Source organism: Pantherophis guttatus, chromosome 8 (assembly GCF_059756535.1).
Source record: "Pantherophis guttatus breed Tessera chromosome 8, ASM5975653v1, whole genome shotgun sequence".
NCBI lineage: Eukaryota > Metazoa > Chordata > Lepidosauria > Squamata > Colubridae > Pantherophis > Pantherophis guttatus.
Genome location: NC_142070.1, coordinates 56,811,035 through 56,829,520, shown reverse-complemented (window position 1 = coordinate 56,829,520; position 18,486 = coordinate 56,811,035). Strand labels below are relative to the sequence as shown.

At 49.1% G+C, this 18,486-nt stretch overlaps 1 protein-coding gene across 4 annotated transcripts in view; it reads right to left on the bottom strand.

Moving 5' to 3' along the window:
* RAB28 (RAB28, member RAS oncogene family) overlaps nucleotides 1-18,486 on the bottom strand; it is a 402,891-nt gene that overhangs the window by 35,254 nt on the left and 349,151 nt on the right. For 2 of the 4 annotated variants that reach the window (XM_034408871.3, XM_034408867.3), the window contains one exon: nucleotides 16,507-16,904. The exons of 1 other annotated variant lie outside the window; for it this stretch is intronic. In XM_034408871.3, the coding sequence (XP_034264762.1) occupies nucleotides 16,884-16,904 (21 nt within the window). In that variant the 3' untranslated portion in view covers nucleotides 16,507-16,883. Of the gene's footprint in view, nucleotides 1-4,943; nucleotides 16,905-18,486 lie in introns of those variants that run through there. One more of the 4 variants, XM_087875224.1, reaches the window with a different exon arrangement.

The following is an 18,486-nucleotide window of genomic DNA, read 5'->3' as shown; positions in this document are numbered from 1 at the left end:
GGGCAACTTTGGAGGCCCGAAGGTCCTTCCAAAATGGCAGCGCCTGCCTCATGGGAGCAGCAATGGCGGGCGTGTGATAGTGGGCTTAAAATGGCGGCCCGGAGGTCCTACCAAAGGCCGTGTGGTCCTTAGCACTCCCCGCTGCTTCCGTATGCCCTCGTCGCCCTCTAAGTAGGTCATCTTCCCGGTAGCGGGCTTAAATTGGCAGCCTGAAGGTCCTACTAACAGCCGCATTAGCTCCGGTACGGGAGGGAGCTTCTCGCTGCTCAAACACTCACCCGATCTCCAGCTGATCTTGAGCTTGCTGGCGATTTAACAGGGAATCGCCTGGATGCATTCAGCAGTAGCAGTGGCGGCAGATGGTGAGTTCTCCTGCCCCTCGCAACTCAAATTTGGTGCGCTCTTGATTCCCGAAGCCCTGGGTGGCTGGCGGGGTGCGTGGCAACTTGGTGTTCCGATGCGGCGTCCTAGAGCCCCGGGCGAATCCTTGCAGCTTCAAAGGAGCTTCTACTAATTCTCCTTCGTGAAAGGGAAAGAAAAGAAACAGCTAATCAAAAATAAAGGAAAAAACCTAACGAACCTAGCTTAGTAAAAAGGATAAAATCTGCAAAAGGGGAGGTAAACTCCACAGCTCTAAAAATTCACAACAATTCTTGCCAGCAACTGAGTGAAGACTGGGGATTTATGGGAGTGGAGGTGTGGCCTAACCATGGAAATGATTTACAGCTCTCACTCAGTTGTTGCCAAGACATGAGGAACTAACCCAGCTATAGATAGTGAGAAGCAGCGATCAGGAAAATTGTGCCTCTGAATCCAGGTGTTTCCACAAAAACACCTCTGGTGTAAAGTTTTCTCTATATGACAAAAAACAGATCTGCACATACATTTTTGAACTGCCACTGGTTTTACTATATATTGACATAGAATGGCACTCACATTGGGATGCTTAGACAGTCTGCTCGTAATGGCTTTGATATTCAATAATATCTGTCTTAAGAGTGTTTATTCATAGGTTCAGACATTAGAACAGTGTGTAGTTATTTAACAATTAGGACTGCAACTTGTCAGAAAGATGGCCAAACTGTGCTGTAACAATAGTGGACAGAAATTTGAACATAATCTGAGTGAGCTGTGAATGGGCCCTTAATTTTTTTTTTCTTTTGGTCTGTAACTGAACATTCTTTACTACATAAGGATGAAACATTCTTTTATGTGCTCTGTGGTCTAATATATCATTCAACTTCATAACTATAATGCAACTAAAGAAAACCTGCATATTTGCATTTTCCACAATGCAGCTTCTTTTGATGGTAAGGTCATGTAATAGTCTCAGGGAAACAGCACCAGGAACAAACTGGACATAGTTACAGCTGAGGAAAGTCATCCATATCTTTCAAATATGCTCCTTAGGCAGTCCTAAGTAAGGTTTATTGCTATGTTTGCATGTAATTGAGAAATGATGGAACAGTCTTGAAATGGATGGGTGGCCTTGCTGTCAAGTTTTGAAGTGTGCTTTTGCTGTTGCAACCACTATCGCTTCTCAGCTTGCCAAAGAACCAGGTTGGAGGGGAAAGAATGTAGACCCCAGACATCAAGAAGACAGCAGTGAGAACCAAGGACACTTCGGCAGGTGTTTGCCAAAGGCTTTTTCCCATAACTTTTTCTCATAACAATACAATGAGACTCAATTGAACAGTGTGGCCTAGTCTAATGGGGGGAGGAAGAATTTATACTTTAATTATGTGGGTTTGCACAGGAATTATCCAGGTCTGGTTTTCCCTCATCTGTGACAAAATGGTGTATTCAATAAAGTTTTGCATTGGATCGTCTCGGCCGTGCTTGCTTTGGTTGAGTTCGTCAGTTGGAACATTGACATTAAACATTAAAAATGACAAAGGAGTCCTGGTCTCCAGCAGCCTGTCCAGCTACCTCCAGAAGACCTGTGAAGACCCAGGAGAAGATGTCCAAGGTGGAATGTAGATGGCCAAGAACAGGACAGCCCAGTGGCCAGGTGGATTTCCAGATGGTGGTGACTAGTTCAAAGGGACGAGCAGAGAAAACCGAACAGCCGGCAGCATGGAAGGAGGCCATAGCAGCTGTGCGACTCCATCAGGCAAGCAAGGAGCTATAGCGGGATGTGCTGCTGAAGGCATCTGAAGCTGAGTTCCCTCTGCTTTCTCCTGGAGCAGCGTTCATCGGGGGCACAAGATTGAGAGAGAAAAGAGCAGCGGAGTGGGAAGAATCAGTGGAGTGGAGGTACCTTGCAGCCTGTAGCTGCCCATCGGTTGAATAGCTGAGGGCGAGGTTCATCAGAATAGAGTTATGGGGAGCAGAACCGGCATGGCATATAACCCAAGCTTCTGGCCCAGGATCCAGCCAACCCTCGGCGACTCTCCTGTTGCCTCAACCCTGGTGAGGATGGGGGGAGCTGCAGCTGATGGCAGTCTGTGGGGCTCTGGCTGCTCCCAAGGCTGTGGTTTCCCCCATCCTCAGCCAGGGTCGAGGCAAGAGAGGTTGACTGGATCCTCCTCTGGAATCTCAGTCTATCTGCCATGCCGGTTCTGCTCTCTGTAACTCTAGGGGAGCAAGACACCGCTAAACCCCAACAGGTAGCAACCCAATCACACAGGATTGCCAGGTGGCCCCAAGCACAACTGGCAGCAGCAGGTGCACAGTCCTGGCCCTTTCCTGGGCGGGATGGTGGCAGGGACACCCCAGGCCCTATCGAGCCCCCACCAATCAAGGCCACATTCAATGGGAGTCCGGAGAAGTTGGTGTTCTTCCTGAATCAGGTGTGGGCTCACCTGGATCAATATGGGCCAGGCTACTTTGATGATGTGGCTTGTGAACGCCATCATGGCGAACCTAAGAGGGAGAGGCAGCAAAATGGTTGACAGGCCTCCATGACAAAGGGGCTCCCAATGCCTTCTTGGGAGAGCTCAGAGCTTGATTCGGAGACACCATGCTAGTCTGGTGGGCATCCGTGCCATCAAACAAGGGAGCAGACCAGTGATGGAATACATTTATGAGTTCCAAAGGCTGGTGGGGAGGCTGAGGCACTGTCTGGAGCAGCTCCTAGTCCACTATTTTTGAGATGGCCTGAATCAGGAGTTATAGCACACATGTCTACTTGAGGAATACAAAAAGGCTCCCAATGCCTTTTTGGGAGAGCTCAGAGCCTGATTCGGAGACACCACGCTAGTCTGGTGGGCATCCGTGCCATCAAGCAAGGGAGCAGACCAGTGGTGGAATACATTTATGAGTTCCAAAGGCTGGTGGGAAGGCTGAGGCATTGGCTGGAGCAGCTCCTGGTCCACTATTTTTGAGATGGCCTGAATCAGGAGTTATAGCACACATGTCTACTTGAGGAATACACAACTGGTACCAGCTGGCAAAAAGCATGAAGCTGGACCTAATGGAATACAAATGGCATGGACCTAATGGAATACAAATTGCAATGGAATACAAATGGCATGGAAGAAGAGAAGGCCACCCAAAGAGGAGCAAAGAGAAGCACCCTCTGGGGCAGAGAAATCCCACTGTGAGGGCCCCTGCCCTTCCTGAAGCCCTGAGGAGTGGACCCAGCTTATGCCTCCAATGTGGCCAAGAGGGCCATAGATCTGCAGCCTACCCGGCACCAGTGCCCATTTTGACCCCACAGGCCCCGAACCCAGTGAAACCAAGGAAGCTGTCCAAACGGAGGAAGGAGAAGTTGTGACAGCCGCACCAAGTTCTTCCCCCACCCCCATCAGTGAAGGCAGGAAGGAGGAGGATCCCCAACCCCAATCCTCTATGAGAGCAACAATGAGGGGGAAGATGACCCAATGATAAGTGAGACCATCACCCCCCATTTGGGAGCAAAGGGAATCATAAAAGCCCTAATAGACTCAAGCTGCACCTGATGCTTAGTCAACCTGCAGACAGTGCAATAGTTGGGATTGCGAGTGAGAAAGCTACGCCAATCCTTGAAATTGAAGCAGGTTGATGGCTCCATTGTAGGGGGCTTGCCCAGTACCAGTACTCATAAATTTAGGAACCCATTAAGACACCATTCGGTTCATGGTCACCCCAAAGATGCCAGAAGCTATGATATTGTGATTAGCCTGGTTTATCAAGTGAAAACCCATTGTGCATTGGGAGAGAGACATGTACCAATGACAGGGAAGGGCCACAACCTCCAGAAAAGGAAGCGGGGTGAGCAAAACCAGCAGAGGGAAGGGAGGGGAGGACTTGAGTGCATAAAAGTGGCATCCAAACTAGTGCCAAAGTGCAAACCATCCCGAAAGAATACCAGGATTTAGGGGAGGCATTCAGTGAAAAGGAATGCAATATCCTACACCGCCCCCTCCCCCCATCATCCCGCAGACTGTGCAATTGAAATCCTGCTGGGGGCAAAACTACCAAAGCCCAAGATGAACGAGACGGAGTGACGTTGAGCAGTATGGGAGAAAGAAATGTTTGCAGTGCGGTGGGCACTGCTGATGTGAAGACAGTTCCTAGAGGGCAGTAAAATCCCTTTCAAAGTATGGCCTGGAAAAGGGGAAAACTGTACGTTCCCAAAAGGCTACGGAAGCAAGTCTTGCAACACAGCCATGATGCTAAACAAGGCGGTCACTTTGGGTTCTTAAAAACTCTACACTTGACCAAACAGCAGTTCTGATGGCCAGGCATGAAAAAGGACATAGAGAGCTATGTAAAAAGTTGCACTGTATGTTCGTCTATGAAACGGAGACCAGGAAAAACTCCCAGACTGCTACAGCAAGTGGCTGAGCCAACTCGGCCGTGGGAGGAAATAGCCATGGACTTTATAGTAGAGCTCCCACTCTCCAGTGGGAGGAACAGTTTAATCTGGACTGTAGTTGACCTGTTCTCCAAGCAAGCTCACTTTGTAGCTTGCCCGAGTCTCTCATCAGTCCATGATAGCGACTATACAGTTGCCTGCATACAGCAATCTCTACTGTCAAGCACCACCAGAAGACACCATGTCACAGAGCTGCCATCTTCATACAAGACAAGGTCTCAAGTCTCTAGTTCATCCAAACAGTCATCAGCAAGTAATGCACTTGTCATTGCCAGCCCAAAGGCTGAAGCAGCAAAAGCATGAACAGCGTTTGCTGAACAAGCAATGGAAATGAAAAGAGGGAGAATACAGAATGAAAATGAAAAGAGGGAGAGTACAGAGCTGAAAGAGTACAGAAAGAATCTGAAAGAATGCAGCAAGAGGCATCCCTGGAAATGCAGAAAGCTCTGCTAGAAGCAAGCGTAGAGAGATTTGCCATAGAGAAAGAAATAGCAGCTACCACAGCTAAAGTTAAAACCCTAGAAAGAGCTGTATATTCTGACAATGACTGCAACATGCTTGGACCAGAAGCTGAACTCCAAGATCCTCTGCAACGCACTTCAGAGTATGTCTATCAATACTCCAGGTCAAGCAGCAATGCTCACCTAGATGGAAAAAAATAACCTTCAAGAAGCAAGCCAGAGATGCTACATAGCGCCATTACAAGCCAGTGACAAACCTCAAACATTCAAGCGAGAGAGCTCTAAGCAAAGCTGCACCTCTGATGACAGATCCCCCGCACCCAAAGTACCTGAGCCTGCAAATTATCTTACAGGATCAGCCTTCATGCCAGAGCAACAAAGAAAGGACCAGCTGAAACCAGACATTATGACTACACAACACTTTTTCACCACAACAATACGGTCAGATAATCAAGCCACTGTAGACTTTGCCAAGTTCTTGGCATGAAGAGTTAGTCACAAAGGGGCTTGAAAAGTTTAATGATCATCCTGAAAGCAACAGAGCCTAGTGATCTTCTTTCCAAAATGCCATCAGAGGCTTAGAATTGTCATGTAAAGAGAAAGACTTACCATATTTTTCGATCTATAAGTTGCATTCTCCCCCCCCAAAAGTAGATGGAAATGTCTGTGCATTTCGCTATGGAGCGAATATTGTGGCATGGGGGAATTGTGGCAGTGGCATTTGCCGCCGCCGCCTGTCAGTGCTGCCGCCATCGTTCACCACTGCTGGGGAAATCGGGAACTTTCGCTGACGAGGAGGTGATTGGTAGTTGGATCAGCCTCCTGGACTACTGCCGATCAACTGCTCTAAGTGGCGGGGATCACCATAGCCGTTCGCTGCCACCGCTTATTACCACCACCTATTGCCGCTGCCTATCATTGGTGATTGCTAGCGGTGGTGAACATCAGCGGCAATCCCCACTGCCTAGAACAGCTAATCAGCATTATTCCAGGAGGCCAATCCAACTGCCAATCTCTGCATGGCAGCGAAGGCTCCAGCGTTCCCAGTGGAGGCAGCAGACATGGAGGAGGCAGCAATGGCAGTGTGTCCAGTTGACCAGCCCACTGATCAGCAGGGCTACATGAGGCCGGAATCCAGCTGTCACTCAGCTGATCGGTGGTGGGTGCAGTGGAGTGGAGCCCTAATGAGCCACGTGCTGGGGCTGCGATAGCATGCTGAAGCTGACCAGGCTGTTTGCTGCAAGGATGCTAGCCAGATTAATACCGGATGGATGCTGGGAGGCATAGGTATTTTTTTCTTGTTTTCCTCCTCTAAAGCTAATGTGCGTATTATGGTCCGGATGTCTTATAGACCGAAAAATACGGTAATAATTAAATGGCTTGGAATTGAATCTCCTGGGCATGCAAAACAAATCAGGACAATAAACATAAACTACCCTAAAACAGGCCTTTAAATGATCTGGGACAGACTTGTGAGTGTTATGGCTCAATAAAAGCAGTGGAAAATGTACCATTCAAAGAACTGATAGCTTTCCCAAAAACCTCCAGTAGCAGTCGACAAAACTAACGTGACTCCTCCAGATTCTTTTTGAAGGTCTGCCAGTTCCTCTCAGACAGAAACTGAGATCAGAAATCCCGATAACCAGTATCCTCTACACCAAAAGCCACATCCTCTCCTAAAATGCAGAACCTTCAGAGAGAGGTCCATGGAATACTGCAAAGCTTTCCTCAAAGAAACAACATTTGCTACAAGTGCTGCTCATCAGCCCTTCACATTGCCAAGGACTGGAAAGTCAGTGTAAAAATGCGGAATGTGACAGCACAAATCACAACATGGCTTCACACCCAGGGCCAGCTCCATGGACTTTAAAACACACATTAAGTTTTACGCTAGTCTAGACAACCAAAGTAGCAGGTCTTTAGCCAGATCAACCTTCATTGATATCTTTGGCATTAAAGGCTCCAGTAACCAGATTTCTGACCATAGATCTGAAATCCCTACACCAGATGCAGCAATCCATCAACCACATTTGAACCACATAGCACACCAGAGCTCGATTCTCAGGCTCAGATAATCTTGCTCCTAGGGAGAGATATCTTACAAATCCACAAAGCAAGAGCTCACATCAATGGTCTGGGTTTCTATACATCCAGAAATTAGATCTAGGATGGGTAATGACCGATAGATGTCTATTTAAGAAAGCATTCATAAACCAACTTCTGTTAACAACATGCTTACAAGCACATTAGAGCAGAGGTGTCAAACTCGATTTCATTGAGGGCTACATCAGGGTTGTAATCTGTGGAATTGGGATCGTAGAAACACCCAGGAGCATAGAAGAGTTCAGAGGCAGATGCATGAATAAATGTCTTAAATGTATTTATTGATATAATAAAGCATATTAACTATGTACAAAGGCTGTCTCAGTATTCATTATAGGATAGGGGGCACACAGTGTGTGTGACTACCCTGATCAGTGATCAAGTCTCATGAGGAACAAACGCGAAAAGAGAGAGAGAGAGAGCGAGGTGGAAAAGGTTGGAGGTAGTTTTATACTCAGGGTAAGCCCCTCTTTTCCACATAGGGGTGGAGACACTCTCTGCCTCCACTGGTGTCTATATGACACAGGTGCCAATGGCTTGCAAATACTTGACAGTTCCCCTCCTTGCGAGCCAATGGCATGCAAACACACTAATGCAATGCACAACAGATTTTACCCTGTGAGACATAATTTCCTACACAGATCTTTATGCCTATCCACTGGTAGAGGTTTTGTGAAAATGTCAGCTGTTTGATGTTTGGTCTGACTGTGTTAAAGATATAAACCCCATCTCTACTAGTTGTCTAAAATTTTGATAACGGATATCAATATGTCTGGACCTTTTCCCCACCGCATAGGCTTTGGCAATGCCTATGGCCCCGGTGTTGTCTTCTATAATTTGGATGGGCAAAGTCAGTGGTGTCCAGATGCTAGAGATTAAGGCATCAAACCATATCAGATCGTTGCCTGTCTCTGATAGGCTGCAAATTTGGCCTCAGTGGTGGACCACAAAACAAATTTCTGTTTCCCCACATGCCAATGGATGGGTGCCCCATTTAACAGTACCAAGAAGCCCGAAGTACTCCTACGGGTTTTAGTATCTCCGGCCCAGTCCGCATCCGCAAAGCATTCTAACTGGGCCTTGTCTCTATTCTCAGGTTCCAAGCGAAGCACGTAATCTGCTGTGGTCTTGAGATACCTTAATAGCTTTTTAATGGCCAACCAGTGGAACTGGGTAGGATGTTCCACTTGTCTGGATAGCAGGTTCATGGCCAGGGCAATGTCTGGATGGCTCCAGTTACTTATATATAATAATGAGCCGACCACTGACCTAAATAGAGTATTATTTTGGAACTCTGGGCTATCCTTGTGTGCCAAACCATAATAGTCGGTCTGCATTGGGATAACAGTTGGCTTGCTATCTTCCATTTTACATTTCACCAAAAGTTCCTCTATCTTCTCCTTTTGGGAGAGAGCAAAACCTTTTGGTGTAGTGATGATTTGTACGCCTAGGTACTTGTCCACATATCCTAAAGACTTTAGAGTGAACCTTTTTTGTAGGGTCCTGGCAAATATATTACATCCCCCCTTGTCAGGCCCTATATATAAAAGGTCATCGACATACACTAGGACTTTCTCCAGCCCCCCTTTGGTATCCCTTGTGAAGGTACATTTATCAGCTGGAGATGGATGGAAACCCAGTGATTTGAGTGTTGTAGTCAGGCATTTGTACCACATTCTGCCTGATTGTTTGAGGCCATACAAACTTTTCTTCAGAAGCTAGGTGTGGCCGGAATTCCTGCTGCTGGAATCCGGGGGCACCTCTGACGTAAATTTTTTGTTTTAGATGTGCGTGTAAATAAACAGTTTGCACGTCGAATTGAAAAATGTGTTCCCCATGTGCTGCTGTGGTGACAAAGCAGCCCTCACACTTTCTGCTCTCACGGTGGGGAAGTAGGTTTCATCAAAGTCCTGTAAGTAGCGCTGTGCGTGGCCTTGTGCTACTAGCCGGGCCTTATAAAGGAGTTTGTTGTTGGGCATTGACTTGACCTTGTAGACCCAATGGGTGCCAATTGCCTTCCTCTGTTTGGGGACTTCCATGGGGATGAAGACTTTCAATTTTTTGAGACTGTCCATTTCTCGCTCCATTGCCACCCTCCACCCTCTTCCTCGGGAAGCTGGAGGACATCTGTGTATGTTTTAGGGGCCATGGTAACGCTGTTGACCGAGGCCACACAGTCAATGTCCAACCTTTTGGGTGGCACCCCTTTATTGGAGCATTTTGACCATCTGGGGAATTGCCACTCACCATCATCACTGTCATCCGGAGCATCGGTGTCAGAATTGGAGCTGCCAGATGCATCTTTCCAATCGAAATGAGGCGGGCCACTGTCCCAGGCGCTGTGAAGATATGGACGTTTTGATGAGGTAGGAGGTGTGAAGTCACCCAGGGATTGCTTGTCCAAATCATCAGAGTCAGGTAGGGATTCATTACCATCCTGATCTTCGCTGGTCTGTAGTTTGGAGTATGTTGGTTCATCCTCTTGAGGTGGTGCTGGTAGTTCAGTGTCATTTCTAATAGGGGAATAACCGGGTTCATTGGAATGAATTCTTGACCAATTTGACCCCTCCTCAAAGGAAGCTGATCTTGAGACAATGACAAGGTTATTTTTGTCTACAAATCTAGAGGCCTTGCTGCCGGTTGCATAACCTATAAATCTGAGCCTCCTCGATGCCTTGCCCCCCTTTCTTCTGAGGTGCTTGGGAATATGGACCCAGGCATAGGAACCAAAAATTCTCAGGTGTGAGAGGCTAGGTTTCCTTCTGTGGACCAGGAAGTATGGGGTTTGGTTAATGGCACTGCTCCATGTCCTGTTGACTAGATAATTAGCCATTTTGACGGCTTCTGCCCAAAAAACTTGGCTCATGTTGGCATCTGCAAGTAAGCAGTTAATGACATTCTGCAGCACGCCATTTCTCCTTTCTACAATGCCATTCTCCGAAGGAGTTTGAGGCGATGAATTAAAATGGAGGATACTTCTCTCCTTCATCCACTTTTCAAAAGTCCCGGATGTAAACTCAGTTCCCCTATCGCTCTGCACCTGAGCGATGCACACCTTGTGTTGCGTTTGGATCTGTTGTAAAGATATTTGAAGTTGGTAAAGACTTCAGTTTTGTCCTTTAAAATAAATACATGGCCATAACGAGAGTAATCATCGACTACCGTTAAAAAATAACACTCCTTGCCAAGGGAGGGTCTAAAAGGACCAACCAAATCCATGTGTACCAGCTGATAAGGGTACCTTGCACATCGGGAAGAGACCTTAGGTATAGCAGCAGTTTTTGATTTTGCTGCCTTACAGATGGCACATTCCAAATAGGTATTACAATTCTTTATCATAAGGCCATCGGAAAAATCTTGCATTTTCCTAATAACTGGGAAGCTGGCATGGCCGAGCCTGCGGTGTAATATATGTGCACAATCCAAATGTAAAGGTTTACCCATGCACACTTTGTCAACCTTATGTATCTTATCATTACCAGTCTTGGTCTGTGCAGTAATGACAGTAGGCACTGGATTAATGGTCACCTTAGACTTTCTCAGGGTTGGCTGAGGAGTTGTGATCTTAATGGGCTCAGCCTTAATGGCTTTGGATGTCCTAGGAGCCGGTTTAGGAGCTTCATTGGGATTAGGTCCAGCATCCTTGAGTTTGGAGAACCTGAGGGCTGGCACAGGAGCTTTCTGCTCTATCTGGGCACTAACCCCCTGTGCCCTCTTATTAGGTGTCTTGTGCCTTTTGACCTTTGCTTTTGGGGAAAAATAAGGCAAATTGTTGATTTTTACAATATCGCCAACAACATCCCCACTTTCGAAAATATAACCTCCACCCTTCTCAAATACCAGTTTTACATTTTTATCCTCAGTTAATTTTAAAATACTTAAAAGGTTGTTCTTGATTGAGGGAACATACAGTGCCCCAGTAACATCTCCTATTCCAGGCACATTGATTACACCTTCCCCAGTTACCTCTGCCTTGTCCCCAGTGGCAACTTTTACTGAGGACTTGAGTGGGTGTAAAATCTTAAATCGTTGCTTCTTGTTAGCTATATGCGTTGATGCACCTGAATCAAGAAGCCACAGCCCCTCAGCATCCTGTACCCGGGAGGTGGGATTGTCACCTGTGACACTACAGAATTGGTATCCTTTATGACCACCTCCCCTTCTTCCACAGCCTCTTTTATTTTTATTATGCCTTAGGTCCAGCCGTGTTGGCCCTAGACCGAGGGCACTCCCTTTTAAAGTGACTTTGCATGCCACAGTCAAAACAGGTGAGAAGGGTATTAATCCTTTCACTTGTGTCCTGGCGCCTCCTCTGAGGCCTAGACCTGTGGTATGCCTCCTTCATTTCTTGTTGTTCCTCATCTCTGCGCCTTAAATCTTCCTCAATAAAGCAACCAGAAAAGTATTCTATATTTCTTTGTTCCCTAGAAACCCCTTCTAGAGAAATAATGAAGGGACTCCAGGATTTGTCTAGGGAGTTCAACATTACACTAAGTGGATTCAGGAACAGGCTCCCCCCTCTGTATAAGCTCATTCCTCATGGCTTTAAGCGTTGCCAAATGTTCCCCCATCTTGACACCAGGTTTGAGTTTATAATTGTGAAAAATTCTTGACAATCTGCTGGTTGCAGTCATATTGTCACTATGGAACAAATTATATAGGGCAGTCCAAACTTCCTGAGCTGTGAGATTGTCTGAAAGACTGGCATAAAGAGCTGTGTCTATAGAACTTAACAGGGTTGTGTAAACTCTTTTATGCAGGAACTCGATTTCAGGGCTCCAAGGTAAAGGAGGTGGTCTTTTGATCGTATCCAGGGTATTTTCTCTTAAGAGAATTATCTGAATCTCTTTACACCATTTTTTAAAATTCTGACCACTTAAATGTAATTTTTCAAAATTATTTGGCAAAGTTACAAAACTATTACCATTAAACTGCATGGTTCAAAGGGCTGAAAAGAGCCTGTTGTGATTGGCATTGGGATCCCTAAGCCTGGGATCGATTGCTTAGATCTGGCTCCTTCTTGTAGTTTTTCTGTAGTTTGAAGCAACTGAGCACGTGCAGGAAATGGAGCATGCTCCAAAGCCTTTTCTTGTTGGAGCTCTGATCTCCCTTTCTGGGTTCTGAAGTCAGGCCTGGCTGAAGCCTCAGCATAGGCCCAAAAATCAACTGTGTGGCGGGGAAACCTTGGAGGAGCTGGAAGAAGGCCTGGAGATCTTTCAGGAGACTGGAGGCACATCAGATGAGGTGGGTCTGGGACCTCGGGGTGGCTGATGGGTGGTTGCTCCCTAATTCCCAGGGTGGCGACCAGGGTCTCTATGGCTTCTTTGATGCTTGCCATGTAGGTGCGGCCTGGCAAGGGGCTTGTAGGTTCGGAGTGGTCCTCTGGGCTGCTGGAGTTCTGAACTGACTGGCTGGCGTTGTAGGCCTGGACCGTGGAGCTGGGGTAGGCCTGGCTCGTGGTTCTGGCAAAGTGACCAGGGGAGCCGCCATCTTGGGGGAAGTTGGCTCCAGAAGGGAGCTGGTGGCCATTTTGTTTGGCGGGAAACTGTGTGAGGGGAGAGTCTCTCTGGCGGCAGGCGCCATCTTGGAGAGATCAGGCAGGGGAGTCCTTACTGGGATGGCAGGCATCTCTGGTGCTGCCTTCTCAGGCCTCTTTCTGGCTGCTGCCCTTGTCTTCAGGAGGGAGGTGAGCGCTGCTCGGCACTCCTCTTCTGACATCTCAGCCACTTGCCTCTCCAGGCTTTCATCTTGTCCTTCTGCCCCCTTATCGTCAGTGCTGAAGAAGCCTTCTCCAGCATCGCTTGGCTCAGCCCCTGGGATCTCTTGCTGCATCTGGCTGCCAGGTTGTAGCTGGATGGAAATCCCCTTCGATGTTTTCCATCGGCGATTCAGACTGGGGCTGATGTGAAGTTCTCCTCTGTTGAAGGCCTCTGGTCACAACAGGGGAGCTTCTCTCACAGGTTATTTTGGAGGGCATCTTGTCTTTTCAACAGCTCCTGGAGTGGAGTTCTGCTACCATTCCCTCTGCTACCAATCTGTGGAATTGGGATTGTAGAAACACCCAGGAGCATAGAAGAATTCAGAGGCAGATGCATGAATAAATGTCTTAAATGTATTTATTCATATAATAAAGCATATTAACTATGTACAAAGGCTGTCTCAGTATTCATTATAGGATAGGGGGCACAGTGTGTGTGACTACCCTGATCAGAGATCAAGTCTCATGAGGAACAAATGTGAAGAGAGAGAGAGAGAGAGAGAGAGAGAGAGAGGGAGGGAGAGAGAGAGAGAGAGAGAGAGAGGGAGAGAGAGAGAGAGAGAGATGGAAAAGGTTGGAGGCGGTTTTATACTCAGGGTAAGCCCCTCCTTTCCACATAGGGGTGGAGACACTCTCTGCCTCCACTGGTGTCTATATGACACATGTGCCAGTGGCTTGCAAATACTTGACATATTTGACCTCGGGGGGTGAGGGAGTGGCCGGGGGTGTGGCCAGATCAATGTCACTCATGTTGAGGGCACCCGTGGTGGCCTGGGCGGGGCTGGGTGGGATTCATTGTCTCCAGTAGAGGAAGGCAAGACCAGGGAGAGCGCCAAAACCTTGTCCTCCAGAGGAGCCTCACTGTCCCTCTCACACCATGCAGAGGACCCCCTGATGGGTGCGCAGACTTTCCAGAGCCCTAGGCAGTGGAGGGCAAGCACCCAGCCCGACCCTCAAGCTCCCAGGACACCGGGACCCCACAGCCCAGCCCAGCTGTGCTTCCCAGAGGGGTTGCCTGGCTGCGCTTATCTCCTCCTCAAGGCTGCTGCTGCTGTTGTTAGGACCTCCCTCTCCTCCTTTCCCAAGAAAGTATAGACCAGTGATGGCAAACCTTTTTGCCATTGCATGCCAAAAGTGGGTGAGTGTGGGGGGGTTGCACTCCCATGTGCCCACACCCATAATGCAATGCCTCCCGCCCCTGCACATGCATGTGCAACCCCCTGTGCTCCCCCCGCCCCCCAATTTGGGCCTGGAAAGCCTCCTGCACCAACCTGGAACCCAAAACATGGTGGGCAGCTAGTTCTGGCCAGTCGCTTCCCCGTGCCTGCCTGCCTGGACGCCGCAGTCAGGAAAGACCCCGGAGCTGCACTGCCTGGGATCCACGTTGGAGGCCGTTTGTGCCGGTAGTCCTCCTCCTCCTAGCAGCTTCGCTTCCTTATCCTGCGAGACAGTTGCAGCTACCTGATCTGGTGCTATCTGAGCTAAGAGGTCTACACTGGAAAGCGGCTACTAGAGACTTATAAAGGGAAGGTGTTTCAACTTCAAGGGGGTCGGGGAAAGAGAGGGGAGTGCCATTCTTGGCTGTGAAATCTTGGCAACAAACTTTCGAATGAACTGAAAGCCAGAAGCCAGATGATCTTTCTGGATCTTGATCTTTCTGGCCAAAGGAACCGCTCGGCTCCTTTCCACCTTGACCGATGATGGACGCGGGACACATGACCCTACAATGCCAACACACAACCTGCCTCCGCCAGTCCAGCCGCCTTCCTCCAACTTTCTCCCGAGACCCTTTGTGTGAGAAGGCGGATCTAGGGAGGAAAGAAGGAGGGGTATGTTTCCAGGGGCACCAGGCAAAGGGGGGCAAGAAGTGGCTTTGCTTGCAGAGCCCAGTCACACCTGCGGGAGAGTAAAGTTTTGTTTCTTTGTGTGTAAAAGCAGCCAAAGGCACTCGCTTAGCCCGTAAATAGAATGGAATGGTTCTGTGTCTGTGTGTCTGTGTTTTCTACGTTTGCACTACACAACCCCAGTTATTTTCCTTTTGGGAAAGGAGATGTTTAAAAAACATCTGAGCGGTTCCCTCTTTCTCCAGATTTTGCAGCTGTGTGCTGTGTGCATGGTGGTGGCCAGCACAAGAGAAGCGGGACACCCAACGCTCAGCTGTGCAGCCCCACAGCCTTTGCAGAGGCAGTGGCACTGGCAAAGTTATGCAGGCAAGCCACGTGCCCTGCCAGTGCAGGTCATGCTGGAAATTGCTTGACTGCCTCCATGGGGATGCAGAGCTGAGTGTTGGATGCCCTGCTTCTCTTGCGCTGGCCGCCGCCATGCACACAGCTAAGCGGTGCTCCAATGGGGCTTCTCCTGACCTTGGCTGCAGTTGCTGGACATTCCCTCCCCCAGGACCTTTTACATCCCCCCCTGTAAGGCAAACCCCGAGATTTGACAGCAAGGCTGGCAGGGGGAGGAGGAGGAGCCACAGCAGGGGTTTCACTTCTCCTGGCTGCTCCAGCATCCCAGCCAAAAGCGGCAGCACGACAGGTGCTGTCACCGGGAGCGAGGGGGCAGCAATGGCGAGGACAGGCGAGCTGGGGCTTCCCTCCCTTCCCGCCCTGCTGCAGAGTCCGTCGATCGCTCCTACCCTTCCCCCTGCAGCTGCTGCTGCTCTTTGGGGGCCTCGCTTCCTCCTTCCCCCCCATGAACCAGTTCAGACTCACACCAAATTAAGCGTCAACGGGGCCAGCTGATGGGCCGCGGCGAAAACCAGTGGTTTGAAGAGCTGGCTGGTCATTCTTGCCCTTCCCCCTGCTGCTACTATTCTGGGGCAGCAGGGCTGCGCAGGAGGAACGCTGGAGACAGCATGCCGGCCGGGAAGCAGTCGTGCTTTCTTTGCAGAAGTGGGGGGGGCTGTGCAGGGGCCGGCTGGCTCTTCTAGGGCACCCGACCTGGCCATGTGCTCTGGACCGCCTAGGGCCAGTCAAGAAGCCCACTCGGGTGGGGAGGGAGGGAAGCCCTGGCCCACCCATTCTGGCCAACAGCTCTGCTCCCCTAGGAAGTGACCACCGGGATCCCCTCTCCACATCTTTGGGCACACGTGCCTGTTGCTTTTGCCATTGCTGGTCTTCATGCATGCATGCGCACCAGAAATCAGGTGCATGCGAGTGCTGGAAATAAGAAGATCATCTTCTTGGAGCGCGCATGTGCAATGGGTGGCTGCTCTTCTGGTTTCCGGCATGCCCGTGCTCATGAAAACCAGCTGGCCAGCAAGTCAGAACCCAGAAGAGCAACAGGCAACAGCTCCACGTGCCGGGAGAGATGGCTCTGTGTGCCACTTCTGGCACACATGCGATAGCTTCGCCATCATGGGTATAGATTCTTGAAATGCGGTATTTCAAAAGGAACCTTTTATTGAGAAGAAGTGATAGCAGGACAGGCAAAGCAGACACTAAATTACACTACATAGGGCTTTAGAATCCCTCCCACCCATTTGAATATGGATTTATCCAATCCACAGGTGTGAAGATCTTTATTGTAATGGCCGTCTTGAGAAACAGATAAGGAGCCATTCCCAGGATCTTCTTCCGCTTTCAGCAAACTAAAACAATCCACATGGCCCTCCCTCCTTATTACATTCCAAAGAAGGTGAGAATACTGCAGGACGCTTAGACGCTTAGAAAAAGGTTGTAAAAATACAGCTTATCCCCATGCTCCCCCTCCCTTCATTTGAATGGCAGTATCACGTTAGGGATCTGACATGCCGCTCTTCTTAGAAAAAAGATAGATCCACCTGTAAGAGATAAAGAAAGAGAGCCATTACCTATTTCCTATTTGGAAAGGTTTTGATTGCATTCTCTTCTTGTATGCTTGGCATTTAAATGTTTCTCTAGCATCCTTTAGTGCTAATTTGACTACAGGCCAAGTGTTTTGTAGGATTTCCATCCATTCCTTCAGGGAGGGGATGGTGGGTGTTTCCGTTGGTACCGAGTTTCCCCGAAAATAAGACATGTCCTGAAAATAAGGCCAATTGGGCTTTTCAGGACATGAGATAATCTAAGCCACCTCTGCAAAATAACCCCCCCCACCAACTACGTACCCCATTCCCCCACTGGGCATGACAGAGCTCCTGCCCCTTGCTTAGCCACCCACCCCCACCTGCCCCCTTTAGGGTGCAATTTGGGGGTGGCAGGTGGGGCGGGGAGAGCATCTTGCTTCTCCCCTGCCCCATCTGCCACCCTTCTCAATAAAGAGATGGTGGGGAAGGGAAGCAGCTAGGCTGCTGTTGCCATTGGGGTGGGACACGTTGGGCTGCGAGACGCGCATCTTATCTTTCCAACACCATTACATTCCTTGCCTTTCTGTCCAGGGAGACACGTTGTAGAAAAAACTTTCTCGTGAGTTCAGCCAAACTCCTTGAACTTGCAAGAAAGTTTTTTCTACGTGTCTCCTTGGACAGAAAGGCAAGGAATGTAATGGTGTTGGAAAGATAAGATGCGCGTCTAGCGGCCCAACGCGTCCCACCCCAATGGCAACAGCAGCCTAGCTGCTTCCCTTCTCCACTGTCCCTTTATTGAGAAGGATGGCAGATGGGGCAGGGGAGAAGTGAGATGCTTCCCTTCCTGCCCCACCTGCCACCCCAAATTGCACCCTAAAGGGGGCGGGTGGAGGTGGGTGGCTAAGTGAGGGGCAGGAGCCCTGTCATGCCTGGCGAGTGGGGGGAGAAGAGACGGCAAGGGGAGCCACATCTCGCTCCACGCGTCTCACTTCTCCCCCACCCCACCTGTCAGAAACAAGTCTTTGTGAGACTCGTCATGCCGCCTCCACCTCGTAGAGCAGGACTCTGCAAGGCTTGTGCTGTTGCATGCAGGAACTGCAGCATAGCCGCGAGGTTCAACATACTGACACAGCTGCGAGTGGCACGACGCCAGCTGTGCCAGTATGAGAAAACTCGTGGCAGTGCTGCATTTCATGCATGCAACAACACAAGCCTGGCAGAGTCCTGCTCCACGAGGAAGCAGCGGCGGCGGGAAATGTCAGGGCAGCAGCCAACACGAAGAATGGGGAGGGGAGGCGACGGCAGCAACGGGACATTCAGTCCCACGCTTATCACCTCCTGCACCCCCAAAATAATAAGACACTCCACCCCCCAATAATAAAGCCAAGCCCTTATTTGGGGAGTCAAAAGAAAATAAGACCCTGTCTTATTTTCAGGGAAACACGGTAGTTCTGACATGGAGGTGAAATCTTGGCCTGTGGCTACTTTAAAACTCTGTGCTAGAGTGTATGGAGTTGAATGCCACCTCTGCAAAAGGTAATACTTCAGTCCAGTTATCTTGTTGATAATTAATAAAACACCTTAAATATTGCTCTAA